The sequence below is a fragment of the Lagenorhynchus albirostris genome, chromosome 6 (assembly GCF_949774975.1).
Source record: "Lagenorhynchus albirostris chromosome 6, mLagAlb1.1, whole genome shotgun sequence".
Taxonomy (NCBI): domain Eukaryota; kingdom Metazoa; phylum Chordata; class Mammalia; order Artiodactyla; family Delphinidae; genus Lagenorhynchus; species Lagenorhynchus albirostris.
The window spans coordinates 85974486-85998045 of NC_083100.1; the positions used below are offsets into that span (position 1 = coordinate 85974486).

General features: G+C 38.2%; 1 protein-coding gene across 2 annotated transcripts in view; it reads left to right on the forward strand.

Moving 5' to 3' along the window:
• The window catches only part of GTDC1 (glycosyltransferase like domain containing 1), a 359684-nt gene that overhangs the window by 294515 nt on the left and 41609 nt on the right, over positions 1–23560 (forward strand). The window contains exons 7-9 of one of the 2 annotated variants that reach the window (XM_060152956.1): positions 2400–2470; positions 3180–3271; positions 8318–9470. In XM_060152956.1, coding sequence (XP_060008939.1) covers positions 2400–2470; positions 3180–3271; positions 8318–8401 — 247 coding nt within the window. In that variant the 3' untranslated portion in view covers positions 8402–9470. Of the gene's footprint in view, positions 1–2399; positions 2471–3179; positions 3272–8317; positions 9471–23560 lie in introns of those variants that run through there. The other variant, XM_060152957.1, reaches the window with a different exon arrangement.

Consider the following 23560-nt stretch of genomic DNA (forward strand, 5'->3'; position numbering starts at 1 on the left):
TTTTTTTTTCTCCTTGCATCACACAAAAAAGTGCTGTCGATAATTAGCAGTCTTCTGTTATTAGTAGACTCAGGTGTCACAACTGTGTCTCATCCTCATTACAGTAAAAAATTTCACCTATCAGATTCATTATTGCTAGATAATGCGACTGAGAGCCTTTGCAGGCCCTCCAGAAAAGTAATTCAGCCAAGCAAAATTATCAGCTAATTATATTTAGAATCAAAAGCCCAACAACTATTTGCAGATAAATTGTATGAATTGAAGTGAATAGATCTGAATATTAAGATTCATAGATTTAGCAGATGATTTGTTAATTGGAATAAAAAGGTCATTTGCTAGTCATTTTAACAATAGATCAATTGGAACCCTATTTATTATTTAACTGGTAGTGCATAAGAATTGAAATGATGAATAATTGTATTACTGTCATGAGATGATAATTTTCTTCAAAATAACAAAATATGAGAAACTTAGAAGGAATTTTCTAAATTTCTTTTAAAATATTGTGGCAAATTTAATATATTTTAAAACACAGTCTTGATATAAATAATGTGTATAATAAGGTTTAGTATTTTAGAGGTCAAAATTATAACCAAAAATGGTGATTGTTTTTTTTCTTGATGAATTAGAAATATAACCACGAAGAAGATAATTTACAAATAAAAGTTGGAATCCAAATTTGTAAATTTTTTTTCTTCCTAAATCAAATAATGCCATTCCTCTCTCACTGTATTTTAATTAGCAGCGGTTTTTTTGGAAATGGCAGAGTACATGCTCATACGATGACTCAAAATGTAACTTGGCCTGCAGTTTTCTTTCGGGGAACAGAACACTCTAATTCAAATCCATTATTAAAAAGCAGATAACGTGCACTTTCTGAAATGCCTGTGACTTCACTCTTTTGATTTTATATAATTATAAGAGAATGTTCATATGTATTTGCTTTTCGATTGGCAAAGCATTTTAAAACTGAGTGTCTTCAGATAAAGTGCATATTTTCTTTTTGTTCATAAAGAATATCCCCAGTTTATGTGCTCAAAACTTTTGTGAATGTTTTATAATGCAGTCACAGTGCAGTTTTATAGCTGTGCTTATGATAAGAATTTCTATACATACCCTATTTATGTAAAAAAGAATATTAGATATTAGTTTTGATTTTGAAATTAATCATTGGTAACTAGATCCTGTGCCTTTCCACTGTGTTATCTGGTAACTGCTAGCAGTTCTTAAGCAAAACTTTGAACTCAGTGTTTTTCCAAACTTTGCAGCTCAAAGTAAATACTTTTCATTTAAACTAATTTCAGTTATAAAATAGGGAAAACATCACCCACTTAAAAACAGCTTAAATTGCATGTACTTTGTCGCTGTAAATAAACAAGGTAAACATTGACATAACTTCAAACTATTCTTGGGTTGAAAAAAATCTGCAGTTCAAAATAAAATTCTGCCTTTGGTCAACATTTTGGATGCAATTCAAAGTTTCTCATAAAATAAACATATTTTAAAGAGTGTTTTGAATTTCACTGCATAATTCCTAGCCAACAGAAATTACAGTGGTATCTTTAAGGTTTATTGTATGTCAGATCAATAGCCATTATGCAGGGCTAACACAGCCATCAAGATGCAATACCTTTCTTGTACTTAACCCTTACCGCTATGACATGAAGAAAAACTTCCTATAGGTAGGTGGTCCCTGGGGAAATCCTCTCACAAAGTGAAACTTTCTTGTTTCTTTGTTTAATAATAGCAGTATTCTTTTTGGATAAAATGGAAAATGAGCTGAATTTTGAGTCAAGAAAGCAAAATATTCATTAAGGTAATCTTCATGAGAGTTTTTCAGTAAAAGGGGGGAATAGTTCCATATCCTGCCTAATAAGTAACTATTCTGAAGCTTTAGCTTAAAATGAAAATGCCCCATCACAACAGATTGTAAATTTTTTTCTGATGCTTTTAAAAGTGCCTCGATGATTTCTACAGCTACAGTGTTAAAGTATTTGCTATTTTATTTAAACATTTTGAAAAATGAACATTCTGGGGCTTTGCAGCATTATTAAGAAAAGCTGTCCATACTTTACCATGTTGTTACATGTGTTTATCTGCTGATTATAAAATGTGTTAAACAGTATTTTAAAAACAAAAAAAAAAAAATGCAGAGCTGCGCTTTGATTAATTCAGTGAACAAAACATATGCTGTTGGTTCTGTTCTATGAAATTCATATATGATTAATAAAATCTTTTAAAAGAGCAACTTTGGCTTTTCGGATTGTACTGCCGACCATATTCTTCATCCCAGTTAACTCTGGGCTCATACTGTTAACTTAGACAAACAAAACCACTTTCTGGTTCTGATGGTAATGTCTTTTTAATATATTTTTATCCTCTTCCTAAAATTTCTTTAGGTTGGAAGCTGTGTATTGTGGTTGTTACCCACTCTGTCCCAAAGATTTGGTTTATCCCGAAATATTTCCAGGTAGCTACTTTAATGTACTTTCGTCTTTGTTGAGATTTAATACATGATTCATGCTAAATTAGAAAGTTTGAAAATAAACTTAGGCAGGAGCAATTGTTTATTTGGCAAGTCAACATGTTAGTGTTAAGGAAAATTTTATGTGTTTTAATACATTAGAGTAAGCTTATATTTACCATCTGTTCTTTTAAGATAACAAAAAAGCAAGTTTTCAAATAGCATTCTTCATTGTTAGCATACACATCCCATAATGATGGATTTTTATAAGCAGGTCAGTGTTGCTGCAATTGCTTACAGATTTTTTTTTAATGATATACACATACACAGAGAAAAACTGAGGACTGAAAGTCACACCAAATTATTTCAACAATTGACTAGTTAATAATATGCAACTGTTGTACAGGGTACATACGGCTGTCGTACTAGTTCTTCGAAAAAATTCTCATCACTAAATATATCACATATGCATTGTGTTACATTAGAATAATGTATTTTAATCACCCAAAGGAGATGTCTAAACAGCACAACTACACAGTCTTATTTAGCATTAAACATCCTTGTGAGCTGAGGTAACCTTATAAAATCATGCTTAAATAATGTAAAACACGAGGCGGCACAGAGCAATATGCATTTTTAATTAGTAAAGTGACTAATATCAAGTGTGTGCTTTGAGGTTTTTGTTTCATTAAAAATGTATCTGTTTTTCCTGCAGCTGAATATCTGTATTCTACACCTGAACAGCTTTCAAAAAGGCTCCAGAATTTCTGCAAGAGACCAGATATTGTAAGAAAACATCTCTATAAGGTAGTTATTGAGAAGAGATTTACGTGGTATAAATGCCATATTGAAGTACAAAGAAAAATCTTAAAAAAAAAAGACATTTAATTAACATACTAATGTTTAAAGGAAACATGCTAGGGAGGGATATTAGTTGTTACACTAACAAGGATTAATTAAACTGGATGCTAGTTGTATTAACCTAGGCCTTATGAAATACGTGCACTTAATGCATAGTACATGCTTTTTTTTTATTTATTGTTTTCTAAGATGACTGTCCTTTACATTTAGCCCCAAGAGGCTTATAAAAATGAACCTGGATTAATGTAACTCATTAGTTTAAAAGGAAGTAAAGGAAAGATTCTACAATTATACTAATGAGGATAAGCCTTTCTTCCCATCAGAATGAAATCTTCAGTCCTCAAAAATTCAGGTGAATGACATTCATGAAGTTTGGTGTTCATTTTTTTAACTACTTTGAAGATGATTTTCAAAGAGTCAAATGTTTCCTTTGTCCAGTTTAGTAAAATTACATAAAAACCCTCAGTTTGTTTAGAATTAGACTCTCAGTATCCTCTCTGAATGACAAAGGCAAAAGGAAAAGAGTTTAAATAGCATCATCATTCAGTTCCCTCATTCATTATCTCTTTTCCCTTGTTTGAATCAAGAATTTTACATTGTTGAAATACCAACACAAAGAGACCCTACTAAAAGTCTAAGTAATTGAACTGGGACAAATCTGCTTTATGAGTTTTGAAGGTGGCTCTAGGCCATGAGTAATATACCTTTTTATATTCTTTGAATGTAGCAACTTCATTTTACATAAATCCAGTATAGTTTACAATCTAGCAGTTTTATAATCCAGCATATTTTAATTTTCCTGTGTTAATATATAACCTTCCTACATGAAATACAGTTCGCTGCCTTTTTTCTCTCCTTTCCCTTGTCATGGCCTAAAATACATATTTACATAGTGATACATCAAAACATGACTCTGTTTCTGCAGGAAACAGTTAAACTTCAAGAAAAAGGGAGAGAACCAAAAATGCAATTTAACACCCAATTTCAAGCTCATTATCTTTCATTGTCTATTAACTTGGCAATGGTTCAGAAGGTAGCTCATAATAGTTTAAAATGCTGACTGAACAGTTCCAGGCTTCAGTATTACTCCTTCAGTCAATACGATTGTATCGTATACATGGGAAGCTTCAAAGAGAAAACAGACTTCCAAGGTTTACATCCAGATTTCCTAATTTTGAAAGTTCAGTCGTGGTCTTGTTTGTGTAAAATATTAATTTAGTAGTTTCCCACGTGACAGACTATCAAAATGTGCAGATTGTGAAAGTGAAGAGATAGAATAATATGTATTAACACAAGTGGATTCATTTTCTACATATGACACAAAGCTATTTTCAATGAGTTTACCGTTGAATTATTGATTTTTTTTTCCTTCTGGTGAATTTTTGGGCAATATTTTTTTCAGTTTTATTGAGATATAATTGACATACTGCACTGTATAAGTTTAAGGTGTGCAGCGTAATGACAGACATATATCGTGAAATGATTACCACCGCAAGTCTTAGTTATCACCCATCACCACATATCGGTACAAACAAGGGGGCAGGAAGGAATGTTTTTACCTTGTGATGAAAATGGTGAAGCATTGATAATTGTATTTCCACCATCAAAATTTATCCGTTTTTAATTTGGCTTCCAGGTAGGCCTTATTATTCCCTGTTATTTTGCATCTGCAAATCTTTAACCATTTCAAAAATTACTGCAACAGGTTGCTTTTAGTTACAATAAAAAACAGATCTCCAGTTGAAATATTTTAATACAGCTATTGCCGTAACATAGCTATAATTATTTATTTTACCAACAACTTCTGGAAAAACTTTGAAAGAATGTCAGCTTAGTGGTATGCTGTTAATATACCAAATTGTTCCTCCTATAGCTTAAAAGATAGCCTATACATTAAATGTTTTTTCATGTTACTATGGTTTACTTATATTTTTAGTCCACGCATCCTAAAATGGTCCAGCTCAAAGTTTTATAAATTAGTGTTTCACGCATAAGCATTTATAAGAATATATATATGTAATTCCTTTTACATACTTTTTACCATGGATGTTTTTTTCTTATAAATCTATTATACACTTTAATATATGTCCTCATTCATAGGTTTTGATGACATAATATCCAAAAATTCATCTCAAAAATTAATAAATTAGTCCAAGAAATAGAAGTAATCAAGAGCTTTATAATGCAATTGTCAGGACAAACTGGTAGAAATCACAGGAAGGACCACAGATCTAGTTGGGTTGTTGTAATAAGATTTAGAGCTAAAACAGAAAAAGAATGCCTGCTAAAACTTTATAATTAAGATATAATAAGTTACACTATTTTTTTTACCTTATGCTTTATAAATATACACATATCAGGTAACATTTGCCCTCACTAAATACCAGAGAATTATTTCCCCCAAGGCAGCTTTTTGCCTACTTCTCTTATGCAATGGAAGAGACTTTTGTGTATACTATAAAGAGAGTGTTGGGGGGTTTTTTTAGATTTGTTCCCTTGGACAGTGCTGTTTTGCTTTTAAAAACATATGCTTCTAAGATCTAAAAGGATAGAATGTCACTGAATTCTTTAATTTGCTCCTTTTACATTTTTACACCTTACTCTCTTTTTCTGTTGTTAAAAGTTTACATTTTAAAATCATCTCAACTACTTACCATGTAGAGTTCACTTTAGGATAGGATTTTTCATATGGATTCACACTTAGAAATTTAATGACTAGAATAAGGCTACTAACACTTGGCTCTCTTCTCACTTGAGACATTATACTTTCAATATGAGTGAGAGTTTGGGGGCTATAACTTGAAGCAGGATTTGAAACAGAATGCTAGTAACTGAAAAGCAGAAACAGAATTTGATACTTTTTTTTTCTTAAAGTGACTCTTCCTACTACAGAACTCTGTGCCCATGACTTCTCACCTGAAATGGTTTCAGACTTGAAATGTTTAAATTCCTCACGTGCGTGCAAGTGTGTTCCCTTTATCTCTCCCTCTCTTTTGCGCTCTCTCTCTCTCTCTCTCACACACACACACACACACATTTTTCTTAAAATATTTAAAGAAATACATGCAGAAACTGTTTCTTAATTATTTTAAAAACGATGTTCTGAATTTTTAAAAATCTAAAGCCATTTCTTAAAAAGTTTGCCACTAGGCTCAACCGTTGACTGCAGCTTTCTTGTACTTTCAGGACGCGTCCTTTTCTGAGTAGGTTAGACCCATTAGCCAAACACTTGCCACAGAGATAAAGTAGGTTTCACTTCATCTGGAATAGGGAGCTCTTTGATGACTCCTAAACCAAACTTGAACACAAGATTCGAGAAGTAATCATAAAGTAATCAGCCAAGGATTAACTTCTTACACTAACATCGGGCTTCCTTTTACAACCGAAGTAAGTCTAATACCGGGAAGTTGTAGTTTTTGGCTCATTTTGACTATGAGAATTTACTTCCCGAAAGTTCCCAACAATTATTTGAGATCGGTACTTTGTGCTTTTAGAGAAACTTTGATCATTATATTTTTAAATGCTTTAGAAGAAAATTTATGTTCACCCCCTTGTTACTGGTATTGAAAAATAGCACAAGAGTACAAGTGGGGCAGTTGTATAAAATATATACTGCCCAGACTAACAGAATAGATTTTCATTCCCACGCTATGTTTCATTTAGTTTTATTTACAAAGTGAGAGATATTCTGTGTGGGAAAAAAAAAAGAGATGCCATCCTTCCTTTGCTTTACGAGGGTAAACTGTAGTTTCTTAAGTTTTTTCAGATGATAGCAGCTGATTTTTATTTTGTTCTCCTCTTCAAGTTCTTCAACATTCCAGAAACCTTTATAACCTGCTGTTATTTGGAGGAGAGGGCAATTTTCAGATTTCTGCCTAAAAGTGATTCCAAACAGTGCTTAAGCTTACAATTCAGACTCAGTGCCCAGAAAAGCCATTTGTGGTTTTGTCTTAATTATATCAGACTATATCTCCCCGAACTACAGCCAAGCCACTTTAAGGTTCCTTCAAGAGACTGGTCACTTTATAGCCCCCTTTTAATTTGAGTTTCTACTCTAGGTGTGAATAAGGTGGTACTCACTAGTATTAACACGCCTCCAAAGTCATTACTTTTTTCCTTAAAAATGAACAGTTAAAAGCTCGTGATGTTTTTAGAACTTCTAAAATCTCTCATTTGCACCAGCACAATTTAAGGCAAATTCTCAGTCTCCATCTCCCTCCCTCCCCACTACTCTTCCCTCTCTCTTTCTTCACGTCTTTCCTTGATTTTGTTTTGGCTTGGTTTTTCCTTGATTTGTTTAAGTAAAATAAAAGCAAAAACTCTTTAACACAATAGATATACTCGGGGTGATTAAGATCAGTTAGAGGTTTTGGCTGCTTCTTTTTCTCTGCTACTAATTTGTAGCCTGGCTGTAGGTGAACTTCTTGGCCTCTATATGATTCATCTGTAAACTTGGAAGAATTCTTTTTTCCTTAATTTTTAATAGCATTTTCCCCCTGAGGCCCTGCTATAATGAAATAATGAATATAAACCCGTTTGTAAACTTGAAGTGCTTTATAATTTCCATGTAACAGTAATGGCATTTCTCTTGTGCCTTCACCACTTAAAAGTAAAATTCACATCCGCAAAAACATGTATTAAGAGTGTTGTGTATCTTATGTTTATAAAAGTTAAAAGTTGGATGATAAACTTCTAATAGCTGTCATCCATAACATAAACCAGGAAATATGTGTGCAGTCAAATGTACCCATTTGCAAAAAAAAAGGGGGTAGGCAGCTTCCCCCAATGATTGGAAATACAGTTACACTTTAAACCAATCAGAAACTGGGATTTCCTGAGGTGATGAAACTCGAGAACCATTTACTTGGTGGCTTTTTGAAGTCTAATTGATATAAATTATGCAAATTTGCAATATGAATTTTCAGCATGCTTTAGTCTTTCGGGTCGTTAATGCTTCCTCATTGCTTTCTCTTCTCTCCCTCCCCCTTACAGGGTGAAATAGCTCCTTTTTCTTGGGCAGCCCTACACGGTAAATTCAGGTCTCTGCTTACAGCAGAACCTAGGGAAGATTTGTGACAGATGGGGCTAAGTCACAAACTTGCAGCCTAAGGCAGAATCTGTAGAACTTTCCAGAGTGTGCCCATATTTACCTGATCAGAGAGAAAAGAAAATCTGCAGAGGAAGCTGAGCCTGGCTGCTTGTCATAGCTGACACAGAGCCATCTGCCACAAACCTGTGGCAGCTTCAGATCTCCAATCCCTGCCACCACCCCAACTCAAATTAAATACAGATTCCTAGAGACGTTATGATGGTTACACATGTCCTCGGCATCACATGGAGGAGACTGTTCAAAAAAAATATGTGGCCTGTTGTATAACCGCACTCATGTATCCCATATGTGATGCCACATTGAATTTCCGGTTGAATCCGTTTTTATCCTTTGTACTGGATGACATGGTGCCTGAATTCTTTCTTTTTGCCGACACGATGGCAGCCAAACTACAGCTTCAAACACTCTCACTTGGCTAGGTTTCTACCTAGGTTGCCAGGTTATCATCGGAGCCTTCTTGTGTCCTCAAAGGGCCACAGGGTCTGAAAGGAGGCTCAGAATGCTACCAACTAATTGGGCAGCCATCTCAGAAATGTTTGTGGGCAAAGGTCTGCTTTAGCACTTTTCTTTTAGCAAATTAATGACTCCCTGGCACAGGGGTTTTTAAGTGAAGGTATTAATAAGGGGTCTGGCAGGTATTCCCATGATTCACAGAGTTACATTTGCATTTAATTTATCTTAAAGAAAAGTTGCAAGATAAACAGCTGTAATTCAGACAAACATGGGAAATACACTAAGTGGGGCCATCTCATCCATAAAATGAACACTGAGATACTTGTTTTAATTTTTTTCCAGGGATAAAAATAGGGAAATTAAAATACTTCTAACAAAACCAGTAATTTTGATATAAATATCCATCAAAAGTATTTGCATCCAGCTACAAATATAATCTTTTCAAGATAAATCACTTATGATTCCAATAGTCAAGCTGCTCTATTTGTTGATGTCAAGATGTTTTGAATGGCTAGATTGTAAAATAAATTTTTAATAAAGTGCCCACTGCAATTTTTAATTAACATATCTCATTTCAGTGTAAGGTGTGTACATCTAGCTGTATGTTTCTCACTGAACACTTTCCTTGTGTCAGAGACAACGAATACAATTGTTTCTTTTCCGGATGAACAAGGATCTGTTTTGCAAATGTTTGTAAGATATTATGACATTTCCAAGATTTTCTTTGCATTCTGGAAAGCAGGAGGTAAACATTTGTAGTCATTAAGGTAGAGTCTGTTGATAAACCATCTTCTGTTTACTGGCAGGTAAATTGTAACTTTCCTAGGTTTTGAAATGAATAACTTCTCTAAGCTGTAGAGTGAGAAGCAGCCAGGGAGAGGGGGATAGACAAGGGCCAAGCCTGGCTCTCTGGCTTTCAGAAGGATTGAGTGGTCTAGCAGGCATCCGAGATAGAGTGGGCACTGGTTCAAAAGTCTAGTAGGGCCCATTTCACAGGTAGCAAAAGCGTAAGCAGGAAATAGATCAAGGTCAGGGGGCCAGAGAGAGTCCTCTGGATAGAGGCAGACTTGCAGGTCAGAGAAAGCAGCAGTTCAAGGCCCACGAGGTCAGGGAATTTAAAAGCAGGAAGAACGGGCTTCCCTGGTGGCGCAGTGGTTGAGAGTCCGCCTGCCGATGCAGGGGACGCGGGTTCGTGCCCTGGTCCGGAAGGATCCCACGTGCCGCGGAGCGGCTGGGCCCGTGAGCCATGGTCGCTGGGCCTGCGCGTCCGGAGCCTGTGCTCTGCAACGGGAGAGGCCACAGCAGTGAGAGGCCCGCGTACCGCAAAATACAGAAATAAATAAATAAAAATAAAAGCAGGAAGAGTAAGAAGCAGGAACAACAAGCTCTGTCTTTGCACACAGTGAGAGCCATATGCGTGATGGACATCACAGCACTAGCCTTGAGTCCTCCTCCCGCTTTTGAGAAGGCACTGAACAAATTACCCCCAACCCATAAACAAAGAGCTCAGGAATTATTTGAGAAGTCCCTTCTGGTCTGAGACTGTGGAACTCGGAATCTATCAGTTATGCTCCTTTTGAGTGGAAAAGTTAAGACATAAATATGCCTAAGAGGTTCTTAAGACTATTCTCCTGAGCAGGGTTTATCATCTAAAGAGATGCTTCAGTTAGAAAGGTGCCCTATCGTAGATGATGTCTCTCAAACAATATTACATGCTCACGGCCAAGAAACAGTGCTTAGTTTACTATGTTTTACTATCCTGCAAATAATGAGCTCACATTTTACAGTGAACAAGATATTACATGCACAACTATCCATATATGTTTTTCTCACTAAGTGATGGGAAGACAGCATGAATTACTGTTCAGATAGTGCATTGAAAACATTTAAATATTTGCCTGATTCTGGCAAACAAAATATTGCAAGTTAACTGTGTATGGAGGGTTTTTTTCCTACACCCATAAACTCAAATCAAATTTTGTCTTTAGCTGTGCCCAGCATTACTTCTGGAATAAAACTTTACATGAAAGTGGTCACTTCTTAAAACCATGCTGTCGGGTTTGGTATTAGTGCAAATAAGCAATAAAAAGTTTTGTAAATGTGTAATTCTTAACATTTGAAAAGATAACTGTATCTATGTATGTGCGTGTATGCTTCTCAACAGCCATGACATGGTGGCATGGAGGGTTATTAAGTAAGTTATCCCGTATTTTGTTGAAGTCAGAGGATAATCAACGGTACAAGTTGACTATTTCCTGTTTCCCTTGCTTTCACTAAAGAGAGCAAACAGTCCCTTTGTTTCTTATTTTTAGTACGGTTGTTGAAAAAAAATTTTTTTTTTGAGCATTCAATTCTGTTCATTTTATTCTTTTTAAATTAATCATTAAACCAATTTTAATCTTAAATGTCTTTAGAAGTCTGCCCATTATCAACCTTGATACAATGTCCAGAATGCTTGCCCTGAATTTACCTAATCTGTGTTTCTGGCTAGGTGTTTCTATAATAAATAGAAGAGCATCTAGTTCTTAACTTACTCATTTATACCAGGTTAATCAGGAATAGGTCAAAAGACCTCTCCCCAAATGGTCCTGGTTTAACAAGCATCCTTCAAATACGGTTGAGTTTAAATGCCCTGCTCTAGCTCTCCGTTCTTCAGACATGCCACATAAAGATGGCAGCACAATCAGTAAGTCAGTGGAAACTCAGCCATAGAGGACTGCACAGATTCATTTCAACACCTTGAAATGCATCTGGAAGCAAAGATTTCATTTTATGTTGAAGGTGTTAATTATATTTGATATTTTTAAAAGTAAAATCTGTTTTTGAGAAAGCATCTGCTACCCAGAAATATTATGAGCCACAAAAAAATTTTCATTTAAGTCTCAAGATACTTTCTGTGGGTGATAGAATCAGTTTTCAAATGATAGTCCATGCTGTATTTTAATGTTGACATATTCTATGAGAGATATTCATATTCCTCTATTGACTATTGACAAGTATCACCCTGAGTGCCTTTCTGTTTCAGTGGAAAGCTGGAGAACATGTTTCATTTTAAAACTTGAATTCAGATACAGGACAACTGATGCTTCAATAACGTGCCCTCCCTTCGAAGTTATTCATTAAGATGTAATTGGGAAAGTTTAAAAACATGCAACAATTCTACATGATGCTCAAAGACATGTACATATGTGATTAAAGTATAACAAAAAACCTGGGAATTAACACCAAATTTACAATAATGATTAAGTCAGAGGAGTGACGGTGGGAAGACCAGACATATAACTGGGAGAGGTGTGCTTACTGTACAGTTAATCTTAAGCTGGGTCATAGCACACAAAGGTTTATTTCTACCCTTTATGACTTTTTACATGTCTTAAATGTTATTATTGGATATACCTTTTGATAGGAGCTATAGATACTTTGGTCACCATGTATAATATAAGAGCTCTAAATACTTTGCTACCGCACCATTCTTAACATTTCTAGACTCTAAACTATTGATGGGGTCAGAAAACCATTTTTCTCCAGGCAGTGAAAGAAACTGCCCTAACCGCCAGTTTTGCATGAGAAGAGTTTCCTCTGCTTATTTGGAGCCAAGGACCTAACCTTGACCCTGAAACAAACCATACCTAGGAAGAAAAACTTGACTGTCTGTGGGTTCCTTTTTCCTGGGGCTGCTGGTCACCATTTCTAACTAATGCCTGTGGCGTTATAAATATAAGATGGAAAACTATAGCTCAACAAACTCCCTTTTGAAGAGTAAAGAGAGGAAGATGTAGGAAGTTGTTATATCAGCCTGTCTTTTTTTATCTTGAAAAATTCAGAGCTCTGTGGTAGGGCACAGAGCTGTCTGAGCTGCTAACCGCTCAGCCCACTTCCTGTACTGTTACCTGTCCCCTTTCCTCTTTAAGACACAAGACTTTCATTGCCATGAAAGGAGTCCTCCTAGTATCTTCAGGATGCCCTAGCTGCATTTGAGTTACGTATGACCTCAGGATCCCCACTCATCCTCTGGCCCATTTTCCTAAATTGGAATTAGGGGTCAGTACCTTCAGGGGTCCTCCCATCACTTATCACCACTTTAGTGATTCCTTATCCTCTCCCATATCTCTGTGGTAATGACTTTCAACCCTAGGGACAGGTTCATCTTGTTCCCATAAACTGATATAAAGAACTGATGTCTCCTGAGAGATAATCTAAAATGTTTACTGTGCTATCAGTTACTGCATTTAAATAGCAGACCTAAGATGGAGCGCTAGAAGATGTGATTTCTACTAGAAGTACTTATGTAACACTTTTCTCGAGAATTTGAAGCCCTTTATATTTGAAAATGTAATGTTTTGTCATCATTTCACAAGCGAGAAAATTAAGGCATCGTATTAAGGCTTATTTAAGAGCCAGACTGCCTTATAGAAACAGAAAGATGTTTTGTATAAGTCTTTCCCTGCATGGGATAGTGTCATTGTCACCCACCTGTCTTTCAGGAAGCACGAAGTTCAGTGCTTGTGACTCACTGGGAACCCCTGGTTCCCTACTGTTTCTCCCCTCACCAGGTAGGAGAGTGCAAAGGGCAGCAGGGGGTGGCCCACGCAGTTGGTTATAGAAGGCGAACGAGAGGTCCTGTGGTGTTGCTGATATTTTAAGTGCTTTTATGTTTTTAAATTTTTATTTATTTACTTTTATACAGCAGGTTCTTATTAGTTATCTATTTTATACATATTAGTGTATACATGTCAATCCCAATCTCCCAATTGATCCCACCATTAAGTGTTTTTATTATGACCATTATTATGCCTGTAGGGAGTCTTTGGGTCTCTACATCCATCTCAGGCCCCTGCCACTCCCTGTGGCCTTACACCCTGCTGGACTTATACATCACATAAATTTCCTGGCCCTGCTGGTAAGCATTTATTTTGTAACGTCCCCATTTTAGCTGTGGGGAAACTGAGGGCTCAGGTGAGGTTGAGTTGCTCTGGGTCCCATGGTGGGTCTAGAACTCAGCCTCTTTCAGGAGGTTGTGGTCAATTCAACGGGTCAAGACCATCCCTTAAAGGAGGGGAAGAGGAACATATCTGGCTGTCCATCTTTTCCCCCTTCCCTCCTTCTCCTGCTTCTCGGTATACTATCAGAAGAAATATAGATGAAGATGTTGCTAGTACCTGACTATAGATTTATTTCATGTTCCTCCTGGCCTGGCTGCATTTGTAGTCTAAGTAACCATGAGAAGAGGAATGCAAAAGGATTGATTCCTGGTCCTAAAATCTCAGACTTTGCGGTACCTGTGATGTTTCTGAACAGCTGAGTCTTCTTTATTGCCTTTCGCATCATACAAGGAGAAGTTGCCTATCAGATAGATAGAAGGCTGGCCCTTTATCCAAAAGGCAGCCCCCATGATCTCGCCCGGTGCAAGGGGCCTAGGGCAGAGGGAGCAGGTGGCATCAGTGGCAGAAGCACCTTTAATTGTGCAACATAGGGCTTGCTTCCTCTCATCCCAGATAGTAACCCAGAAATTACATCCTGAAACTTATTTCCCTAGAAAGAAAAGGAAGGGGAGGGATAACTTAAAAAGGAGATACTTCTAATATGGTATTAGACTGTAATTCATAGGGAAATTTATGCCTGAGATATGAATTTCTGAAAATAGGGGTTTTTTTAAAAAAGGAAACACTGACACATCCTTAATTATAGAGTAATAAATACCAATGGTATATTATCTTCTGATATTTCCTTACACAGATATCAAAGCGTGCAGCTGTTTTTGAAAACTGATAATCAAGTACAATATAAATATATTACATCTTGAGCTTACAGCACACGCTTCAACTAAGCAGCCTCATGGAGCACTTAACAGTGAGAAAGAGAGCTGCTTAGAGTAGAAACCTAACTGAACAAATTAGCCTTGAATTGTAACTTAAGAATCATAGTCAAACCAAAACGCCTGTCCTTGCCAGGAAAGGCATTCCAAAGGCAAAGAGCACGCCAAGTAAAAAGGCTTTGCTTCGGGATTATGGAGGCAGTTCTCAAAAGCCAGCACAACTTAATGATCAATCAGAAAAATACAGAGCAGTAACTTCACAACGAAGGATGCATAAAAATTGTACAAAGCATTAATAGTGGAATGGGGAGGGAGAATGGGATTTTAACAGAAAGTATTAAGGTCTTAGAAAACTATATTTATTACTTTCCGTCCGGGTAGCAAAAAGAAAGAGAGAGAGACAAACGTGGTCAAAGAAAAGTACATGGACAAATGCGGGGGGGGTAGGAAAGGAAATGAAGGTTAAACAAGGCCAATATGATTCAGAATGAAAGGGAGGGAGGAAAGTCTGAGGAGCCAGCTGCGTGCCTAAATGTTACATTAAGAAGAGCTGAAATTGAGAGGGGGAGGTCTGGGTATTCAACTAAGTGGATTAATGTCTTCTTCCTGGGGTGTCTGAAGTTGCAGAGTTTAATTTATTTGGTAGAGGATTTTATTGTGAAATTCTTAACGGGGGTGGGGGATAAATAGGGACAATTATAAACACTTAGAAAGTAGAAAAGGGGAACATGTAATGCTTTTCGTAAATCTAACTATAATAAACATAGGGTTTGAAGCTACGGACACAGGTAAATGGTCAAAAAATATTTAGTCCATAATAGTAGAACTTAAAGGAAATGTAGACAAAACTTAAAAGACCAAAAAAAAAAAAAAATTAATAACCACATAGATGTGTGAAGCCAAGGATTTTGAGTGACTTAGGGGCTAGTTTTATTGCCGCTCTCCTTTCTCCACCCATTTAAAAAAATAAATCGTAACTCTGGCATTTAGAAACCTAGTCATGAACATCATTTATTAATATGAACTCAATCCTGTGCTGTTCTTTTGGTGGGTGGTAAAAACACGAACTAACAAAACTGGCTTAAAACGACAGCGGGATGATCCTCTCAAAACACTGGAAAGCTACAGGGAAAGAAAAACTCCTAATTTGCTCTTTCACCTTCTTTATTTTACTGAAGGAGAAAGTCAAAATGTGGAGTGGGTGTGGCTAAATCCAACTAGATGCTGAGGGAGATTTTAAAAGATTTTCCTAAATATGTACCAGAAGGGGGGAGGGCTTGCAACTTAGTGTGATTTACAGCAATTTATTAATCTGCTCATCTACTACCACATCTGGGGAAGGTGGCAAATAAGGAAGGCTCTCTGCCTTCTGCAGTGGAAGAGACTAGAGCAGAAACTGTAATTGTGTTCCCTGAGTGTAACGCTGCTGTCATCTGGCTGGTAACCAGTCCACAGACTTACTCGTTCAGGCATTTGTCTGGCCAATAATGTAAGAATCATTTAAACTGAAAATATGGATCAGGATGTATTTAAGAATTACTGATATGCAGCTATTAATCTTGAATGCAAATAGCATTATTTGGGGTGTGGGCAAATCAGTTAACTGGAACCACATGGAAAAGCACTTCAAATTTTTTTTAAATGCTGTGGGGAAAATGGCACTGGTGGAAAAGTTACAAATAAAAGACAGAAAAATATCTACAAAGAGAAAGGGTGGTAAAATGACTAAGCAAGGTGATCTTGTCGCCTCCAACCTGCTGCATCAATTGTATCAGTAAACACATTACTAACAAAGCCAAATTCCTCTATTTCTCAAGCTGACCCAGCAGCAAGAGGAAGAAAACACAGAAAAGTGCAATGCCTGGTGCCTCAGGGTGACCCTCAAAGGTCATGTCTCTAATTTGTGTTAGAAATTGAGGGCACAGAACTAGAGGTTTGTGATGGTCACAGAGTTGACTTCGGCTTCTGAACACTTTTCTACCCCCTGTGAAGAATTTAGGATGTCATGGAGTTGAACTGGAGTCTTAAATCCCAGGGACACGGTGGAAATTGTTTTGTGATCATAATGAATTAAGAGAAAGGGCATCAACGCATACATCTCTCCTTTTTCCTCCAGAGCCCAGAACCATGAGGGACCTTGTGCTCTCTGGTGCTTGCAGCTATGTTCCCTGGCTTTCAATCGGCTTGGCTTTTCCTCTGTATTTCTAATGCTGTGATATCGGGCCAGAAAAAAATGGAATCTACAGAATTGCAAAACAAAATGTGCGAGTGTGTGTGCGCGCGCGCGTGCGCGAGGTAGTTCACTGAAGATAATGAATTGCAACACTATAAACACCAAATATTAAAACTTAAAAATGTGTAAGTAATTAAGTTCTTAGGAAGCAAAATCTACTCGAACGGAGTAGTTACAGTCCTTTTTTTTTTTTTTTTGTAAGAGGTTCCCCAGACTTCTGGGTGCATCACCAAACTGTCCTCCTACTCGACGAGGAGCGAGGAGCGAGCAGCTGCGATTTGGCCCAAGGCACCACCTACCCAGAGTCACTACCTAATGTATTTTACATTTCCACTGTTAATAAAGGTGGGGGGGGGTAGACAGGCCTTCTTCCCCCCAGCATTCTGTGTTTCCTTTTGTCGCTGCCGTCAGCTGACACATGGAAAATGTGGTGCACGGTTTCGCTTGCCTTTAATCTGTAATTAAGGATTCCTTGTCTGGGGCTGGCTACCTCTTTGCTCCTTGCCTCCCTGCCTCTCAGGTCTTCCGCCTTCGGTCGGGTTTGGCCCCGCGCCGCAGGCTGGGTGCTCGGGTGGCCCGACTGGGCCGCGGGCAGAGGGGCGGCGGCGGGGCGCGGGGGCCTCGGCCGGAAGAAGCGGTCGCCTGCCCGAAAGCGCGCGCCCCGGCGCCCGCCCTGCTCGCCCTGCTCGCCCCGAGCGTCGGGGCAGCGGCGCCAGAGCCTCCGAGAGCGCGAAGGGCTGGCCGAGGGTCCGGCGGGTCCAGGGTCTGCGGGCGCTCGCCGCGCAACCTCTCCCCGGGGCCGATGTGCCCGAGCTCCGGTCCTCGGCGGCGCTCGCCCTCAGTGCCCCGCTCGATCCCGGCCAAAGCGCGTGGAGATAGTTCTACACCTCTCCCGGCGAGAGAAAACGGGACGCAGGGGGACGTCGAGGTCACGGAGTCCTCACCGAGCCCCCGCGGCGGCGCTTGAGCCCAGAACCGAGAGCCAGAGGAGCCCCGAGGCCGCGGGGCGCGTCCCAGGCGGCGGGGCCGAGCGAGCCCCGGGCGACCGCCGCGCTCGCGCTCACAACTCGCTCGGACTCCCGGGCAAAGCCGCGCCGGCACGCGTACGCCGGCGCGCTCACAGTCCGACACGCGCACACTGTCACGCACACACGCGGGCACGCACCCCGGCACGCGCGCACCGACACTCACATGCTGACACACGCACACGTGGCGGATGGCCCAGTGCTGCCCTGGCTCCCTCGCGCCGGGCTTGACTGGTCCCCCTCCGCACCTCCGGGAAGGCGGCGTAGCCCTGGCGGGCAGAACTCTTCTCTGTTCGTCTAAGTATTTTATTGTACTTGGTTCCTTGAGTCGACCAGTCTCATACCTCAGTGAGAGAATCCGACAAAGATGAAGCAAAAAGAATGATTTCTCTCCCCGCTGTCCTTTTTAAGGAATGTAACTTAAGCAAAAGCAGAGAAGGGAGTGGGGATGGGCTCGGGAACTCTCCAGGCAGGGATTCTGGCTATTAATTTTAAAATACTCCTCTTCGAATCCCTCATATATTCAGACGTGTGATTTCAATCCCACTGCCAGCCCTCAGGTCGCCTTTCTTTTCACTTCATACCTGTGTTTTGGATTGCAAACTGTTTCTCCTCCTGACCACCAATTGTTTATTTAGAAGGCGCGAAGAGGGTGGGGGACAGAGAGGTTAAGCAGTGTTTGGGTAGGAGAATATCTAGAAGTATCACATTGATTTCCAAAAAAACGTGGGAAAACGTTTAATATCATTTTGAGGCATCTATGTTTTTAAAAGGACCTCCTTCCCGCCAGTATTACTATTTATCATTAGGTATTTATTTGCATATACACATTTAAAACTGTATGTTTAAGAGAAAAATGCCTTTTGTTCTTGGTTTCAGCAGAGCCCTTTCCTTTTCTGTCCATCTAAGTTGTAGCATACTTTCCTCTCTTTCCCACCAATAGAGATTGTACGCTAAAGTGGTGCACTCCAATGACCAAATATAAGAAACCTTAGCCTGGAGTGTTGGTGACCATCGCTGGCACCTATCACTCAAGATTTTACCCCCTCTGGTTTGAAATGGTCCTCAAACTGTAGACCTGAACGTAGAGGTTGGTTGATTGTTTGTTTAAAATGTGAGAAGAGCAGTCCAGGAGTAAACCGAGGTAGGGGAAGGTGGCCTACCTAAGCCCAGCCTTGGAAGCTAGAACAAGAACACTTGGGAAGTGCATTGAGAAGAGAATGTCTCTAAACAATGATAATCAGGGCTTTCAAAAACCATAAAACAGATTGAAATATCTGATTTATTATTTATACATCCCAGGACAACTTTGCAAATCTGAGAATAGTGTTTGAAAACCGAGTGCCTTCTATTTTGTACATCAACTCAGCAGATGTGTCTCCCTTCCAAAATGTGGCCAAAGGGTTAAAACTGTAATTTTAGAGAGGAATCTCAGTAAATGACCTTAAGATCTGATACATTTCCTTTTCTTTCTGGCAATAATCTCCCCCAAAGAAAAAAATACATACTTATTGATATAATGATAATGTTTCTCATTCTGAGTAGAAGTGTCAGAATGATTCCCGTTTGTGGAAGTGTTTTCAAAACTGCGAGTACACTTTCACTACTATGAGAGCTGATGAGCCAATGAAGGGGAACTTCTTTTAACTCCGTAATAGCAGGTTATACAGTAAATGAACAATGATGGTCAAATAGCCAATTATGATATAAATATCCGTTGTTTACAGAGAGGTGTTAAATGAGCCTTTGGAGTACAAAGGATTAGACCCATCTAAGCTACCATTTCTTCTTCAACCCATCATGTCTTCCCTTAAAAAGGCCAGTGCCATCGTAGGTAATATGCACACAGAACATACTTCTCTGTGTTGATTTTAGTTTGCTTTATTTCAATGCACACTGTTGTTTACTTTTTAAAATTTAAATAAATGTCAGCATTGTATAATTTCTATGTTAACAAAGCAGTGAGCAAAATCCCTTGTATGTTTATAAAATATTATTGTTTAATTCACATAGTTTAGAAATTCCAAATGTTGAGAATAGGAAGGAGGCCAAATACCATCTGTTTATAACTATGATGCATCGTAATATGTGTACTTTTAAAAGGAGTTTGGTCAATCATGCCACTAATTTATCTGCTCGGAATATGTTTAAAATGTAATTTACAGGATTACTTTTAGTGCGTTGCATCCAACTGTGAGTTGTAAAGAAATCGGTCTCTTCTGTTTTTCTCAAATTAATCATGTAACAACCCCAATTAATGGGGGCTGTTAAATGTGTCGCTTTTTGCTTAGCTCCAGAATTCTTCTAACTTTGGCTCAGTCTACCTTCTTGATGTTGATAAAAACTCCAAGGACAAATGAAACAAAACACTCCTAGTTGTGTCTTTCTGCCAGGAGATAGTCACTTAGAATGGGAGGCAGGGTATGATAGCTAATAATTAGCTAGCATCAGCTCTGAGAAATTACCTGTGAAATGCCCTTTGGTACTGGGTTGAAAAACAACATTTGACGTTCTCTGTTTTAAAATAGTAAATGCTTGTCCCCAAGATTTCTGATTTAACTCACCTTTTATTTCAAATGCATCTAAATGCATACCATGAAACAAAGGGAGTACATTTACCTGCAATAGATGAGCAGGTTTGGGGTTTTATTTTTAAGTTAGAAACTCAAGTTTAGTGCGAAATTCCTTGCTTTGCAAACTGGAGAGATTCAGCAACAGGGCCTTCAATTCAGGGCAGACATAGTGTCGAAGTCCAGAGGTGGCTTTAGGGTCTCCCATCAGGGGGTCTCTTTCTCAAGAAGGAGGAACTAAAAACTCTCATGTCCTGAAAAAGGTTTGGAAAATGTGATAAAAAACGTTGATTAGCAAATGATAGTTCCCAGATTGATTTTTAGCAAGGTCGAATCAGTAGAAAGCTACACCTTGAAATGCTTTTATAGACAAACACCTGCAGAAATATCAAAACACTCTCCCAGTCACCTGTGGGTGTTCTGGGTCCTTTACTTCTCAGTTTTTTCAACGGGCGCTGTGTACAGCGGCTTCTTTGTCCATTAAGCAATATCTATTTTCTCAAACATTTTAGTTTTAGCAGCTTCCTCTAAAATTCTATCAACCTAGAGTATTTACTTACACATAATTAAGAACATTAAGAGTCCCTTTTCCAAGTAAACAAGCTGAACTATATATACTTTTTAAAAAATCTAATTGTGACATTTTTTAAATCTGGATTTTTTTCCTTTCTGGTCGGATTTTTTTCCCCCAAAAATGAACCCACTGGGTCTTTATGTTATAGAGATATGCTCAGGCTTGGTTTCCTTTGAGTTGCAATAGGAAAATGCCAGACTCTTTTTTTTCCTAAGGAATTGCTGAAGTGTAGAGAGTAGAAGAGAGAGTACAAAACAGAAAGAAATGTGAGGGATACAGAAGAAAGAAATTGGAGAAGGTGGAGGGGAAGGGAGATGAGCGAAGCAAAAGATGTAACTGGGATAAAAGAAGCTTATCAAACAGAGCTTTCAAAATTGCTTTGACTGGCCTAAGACATAATAAAATCATCATCATTTCCAAATAAAACCTAGATTGTTGCATTGAGATATTAAACAGCTATGGGAAACTCTTAAGTGAACCTTGATTGATACTTGGGGACCAGTTTTTCCATTCAAGCCCAACTTTTTTTTTTTTTTTGGCTGAAGCCAGGCCCTCGGCAGTGAGAGCACAGAGTCCTAACCACTGAACTGCCAGGGAATTCTGTCAAGCCTAACATTTTTAAGAGAAACTTATATTAGATATCCGTATCTGCACTAGGAGGTGGGGAAGGAGGAGTAGAGACATTCTTTGCTTTTAAAGCATTTTTGATATAGGAGTAAGCCATACATACACAAAATAAGACTATGTATAATGCATTGTTATATGTTACCTACTGTCGGGGTAAAAATAAAGAAGATTTTAAATAGAGGAATTATTCAGAAATGCTTTCCTTCCGAGTACCTTGGCTAGCAGTTAAATTCTAAACCAGTTAAGCAAGTCTTTAAATGTATAAACCCTTTGGAATCCCTAAGTCTAATGAATTGCAGTAGATATATAATTGAGATTGAAATTGGCATGTAGGTGTGCATTTCATGTTTCCTTTGGAGCTGACTTAGTACCATGGCAACAAGCCACATATGCACATAAGTCGTTGTATAGTCGTGCTATCTTGATGACCGAAATCACTTTATAAAATATACTTTAATAAGTTACTACAGAGCCTTGAAGTTAAGCCATATAATTTAACCAATACTCAGTGGGCATTTCTAGGTATCATATATAAATTGGGTAAACGATAAAAAGAAAAGCATTAAGAGTAAGAAAACGTATGGGGAAACTATTTGCTTCTTCCAATTAATCTAAAGCACGCCAGAAGGTTTTCTCATTTTCTTTTTTATGAAGAATTACTGACCCAAAGAAAAGTCAAATGAGGACTACAACTAAACAATAAAAGCAACAATAACAACAACAAATAAAAACATTGCTTTTTCTAGGAGAGAAATATGAAAAGTAGTAAATTTACCCATTTTAAGAATTAAGAAGAAAAGACATAAAATTTAATACACACAGTAAATAATAAATATTCTTCTCGTTTCATATGATGGCTAATTAAGAAAAAAAGCCCATGTGGAAAATTTGCAAGAGAGACAAATATAACAAGGTAATTAACTCTTTGCTCCTTCAGCCTTAAAGGAGAAAGAGCAGAGTAAGATTTCTTAAGTTTGAACCTGCAGCAACCTCAGAGATCAAATCTGCCTCTGCAAGAGAAATAGAAGGATTCCAGTAGCGCTCCATCTCAAGTCAAGTCTTGTTATTGGCCCCACTCTGACCTTGGTGCCCCAAAGTCTCAGTCCCCGGGTTCTTTGCTCTTTGATTGAATTCCTGCCTTTTATCACAGACAGTCAGCAGCTTCGTTCTCATGGACCTTCAGCGATGGAATTCACTATCTGGTATTCGTTCTCTTACATTTGGGTAGTCCTTGATAGTTGAGGATGTACTTTTTCATTCATCATCTAATTTAGTCTTGCTAATACCCTTCTGATATAGGTAAACCATAGCTTTAATCCCAGACTTCAGAAGCAACTCAAAATCGTACTGCTGGTACATTGCAGAGTTGGGACTAGCAGCCGTATCACACGGTACCCGGTTTCCCCCTTTCCTTCAGACTGGACTTCATACTTTGTTCTTCATTTGAATTATGGGCGTAAGAATCAATTACAGTCACTGCCTTTGTATTGGGTGGAGAGAAGAAGGAAAAGAAGGAGCAGTAACAGAAGGAGGATGGGGAAGAAGAAAAAGAAAGGAAGAGAAAAAACAAAACAATCCCCACAGGTTTTTCTGTGAAATGGGGAAGAATAAATCTTTAAATTGCCCCCCTTCTGCTTACAGAGGTTGGTAAAGAGAGAAGCACATCCTAAAATTTGTATCATGTAAAGAAAAAACTAATTCCAAGCTATTCCAATGCTTTGTGTTTTAAAGGATAGAAACCCATTGACAGAGCTCTTTAATGAGTTCTTGGCTATGCAGGCGTAGGCCACAAGGTTGATTTTGAGTACAAGATGGAGAAATATTCTGT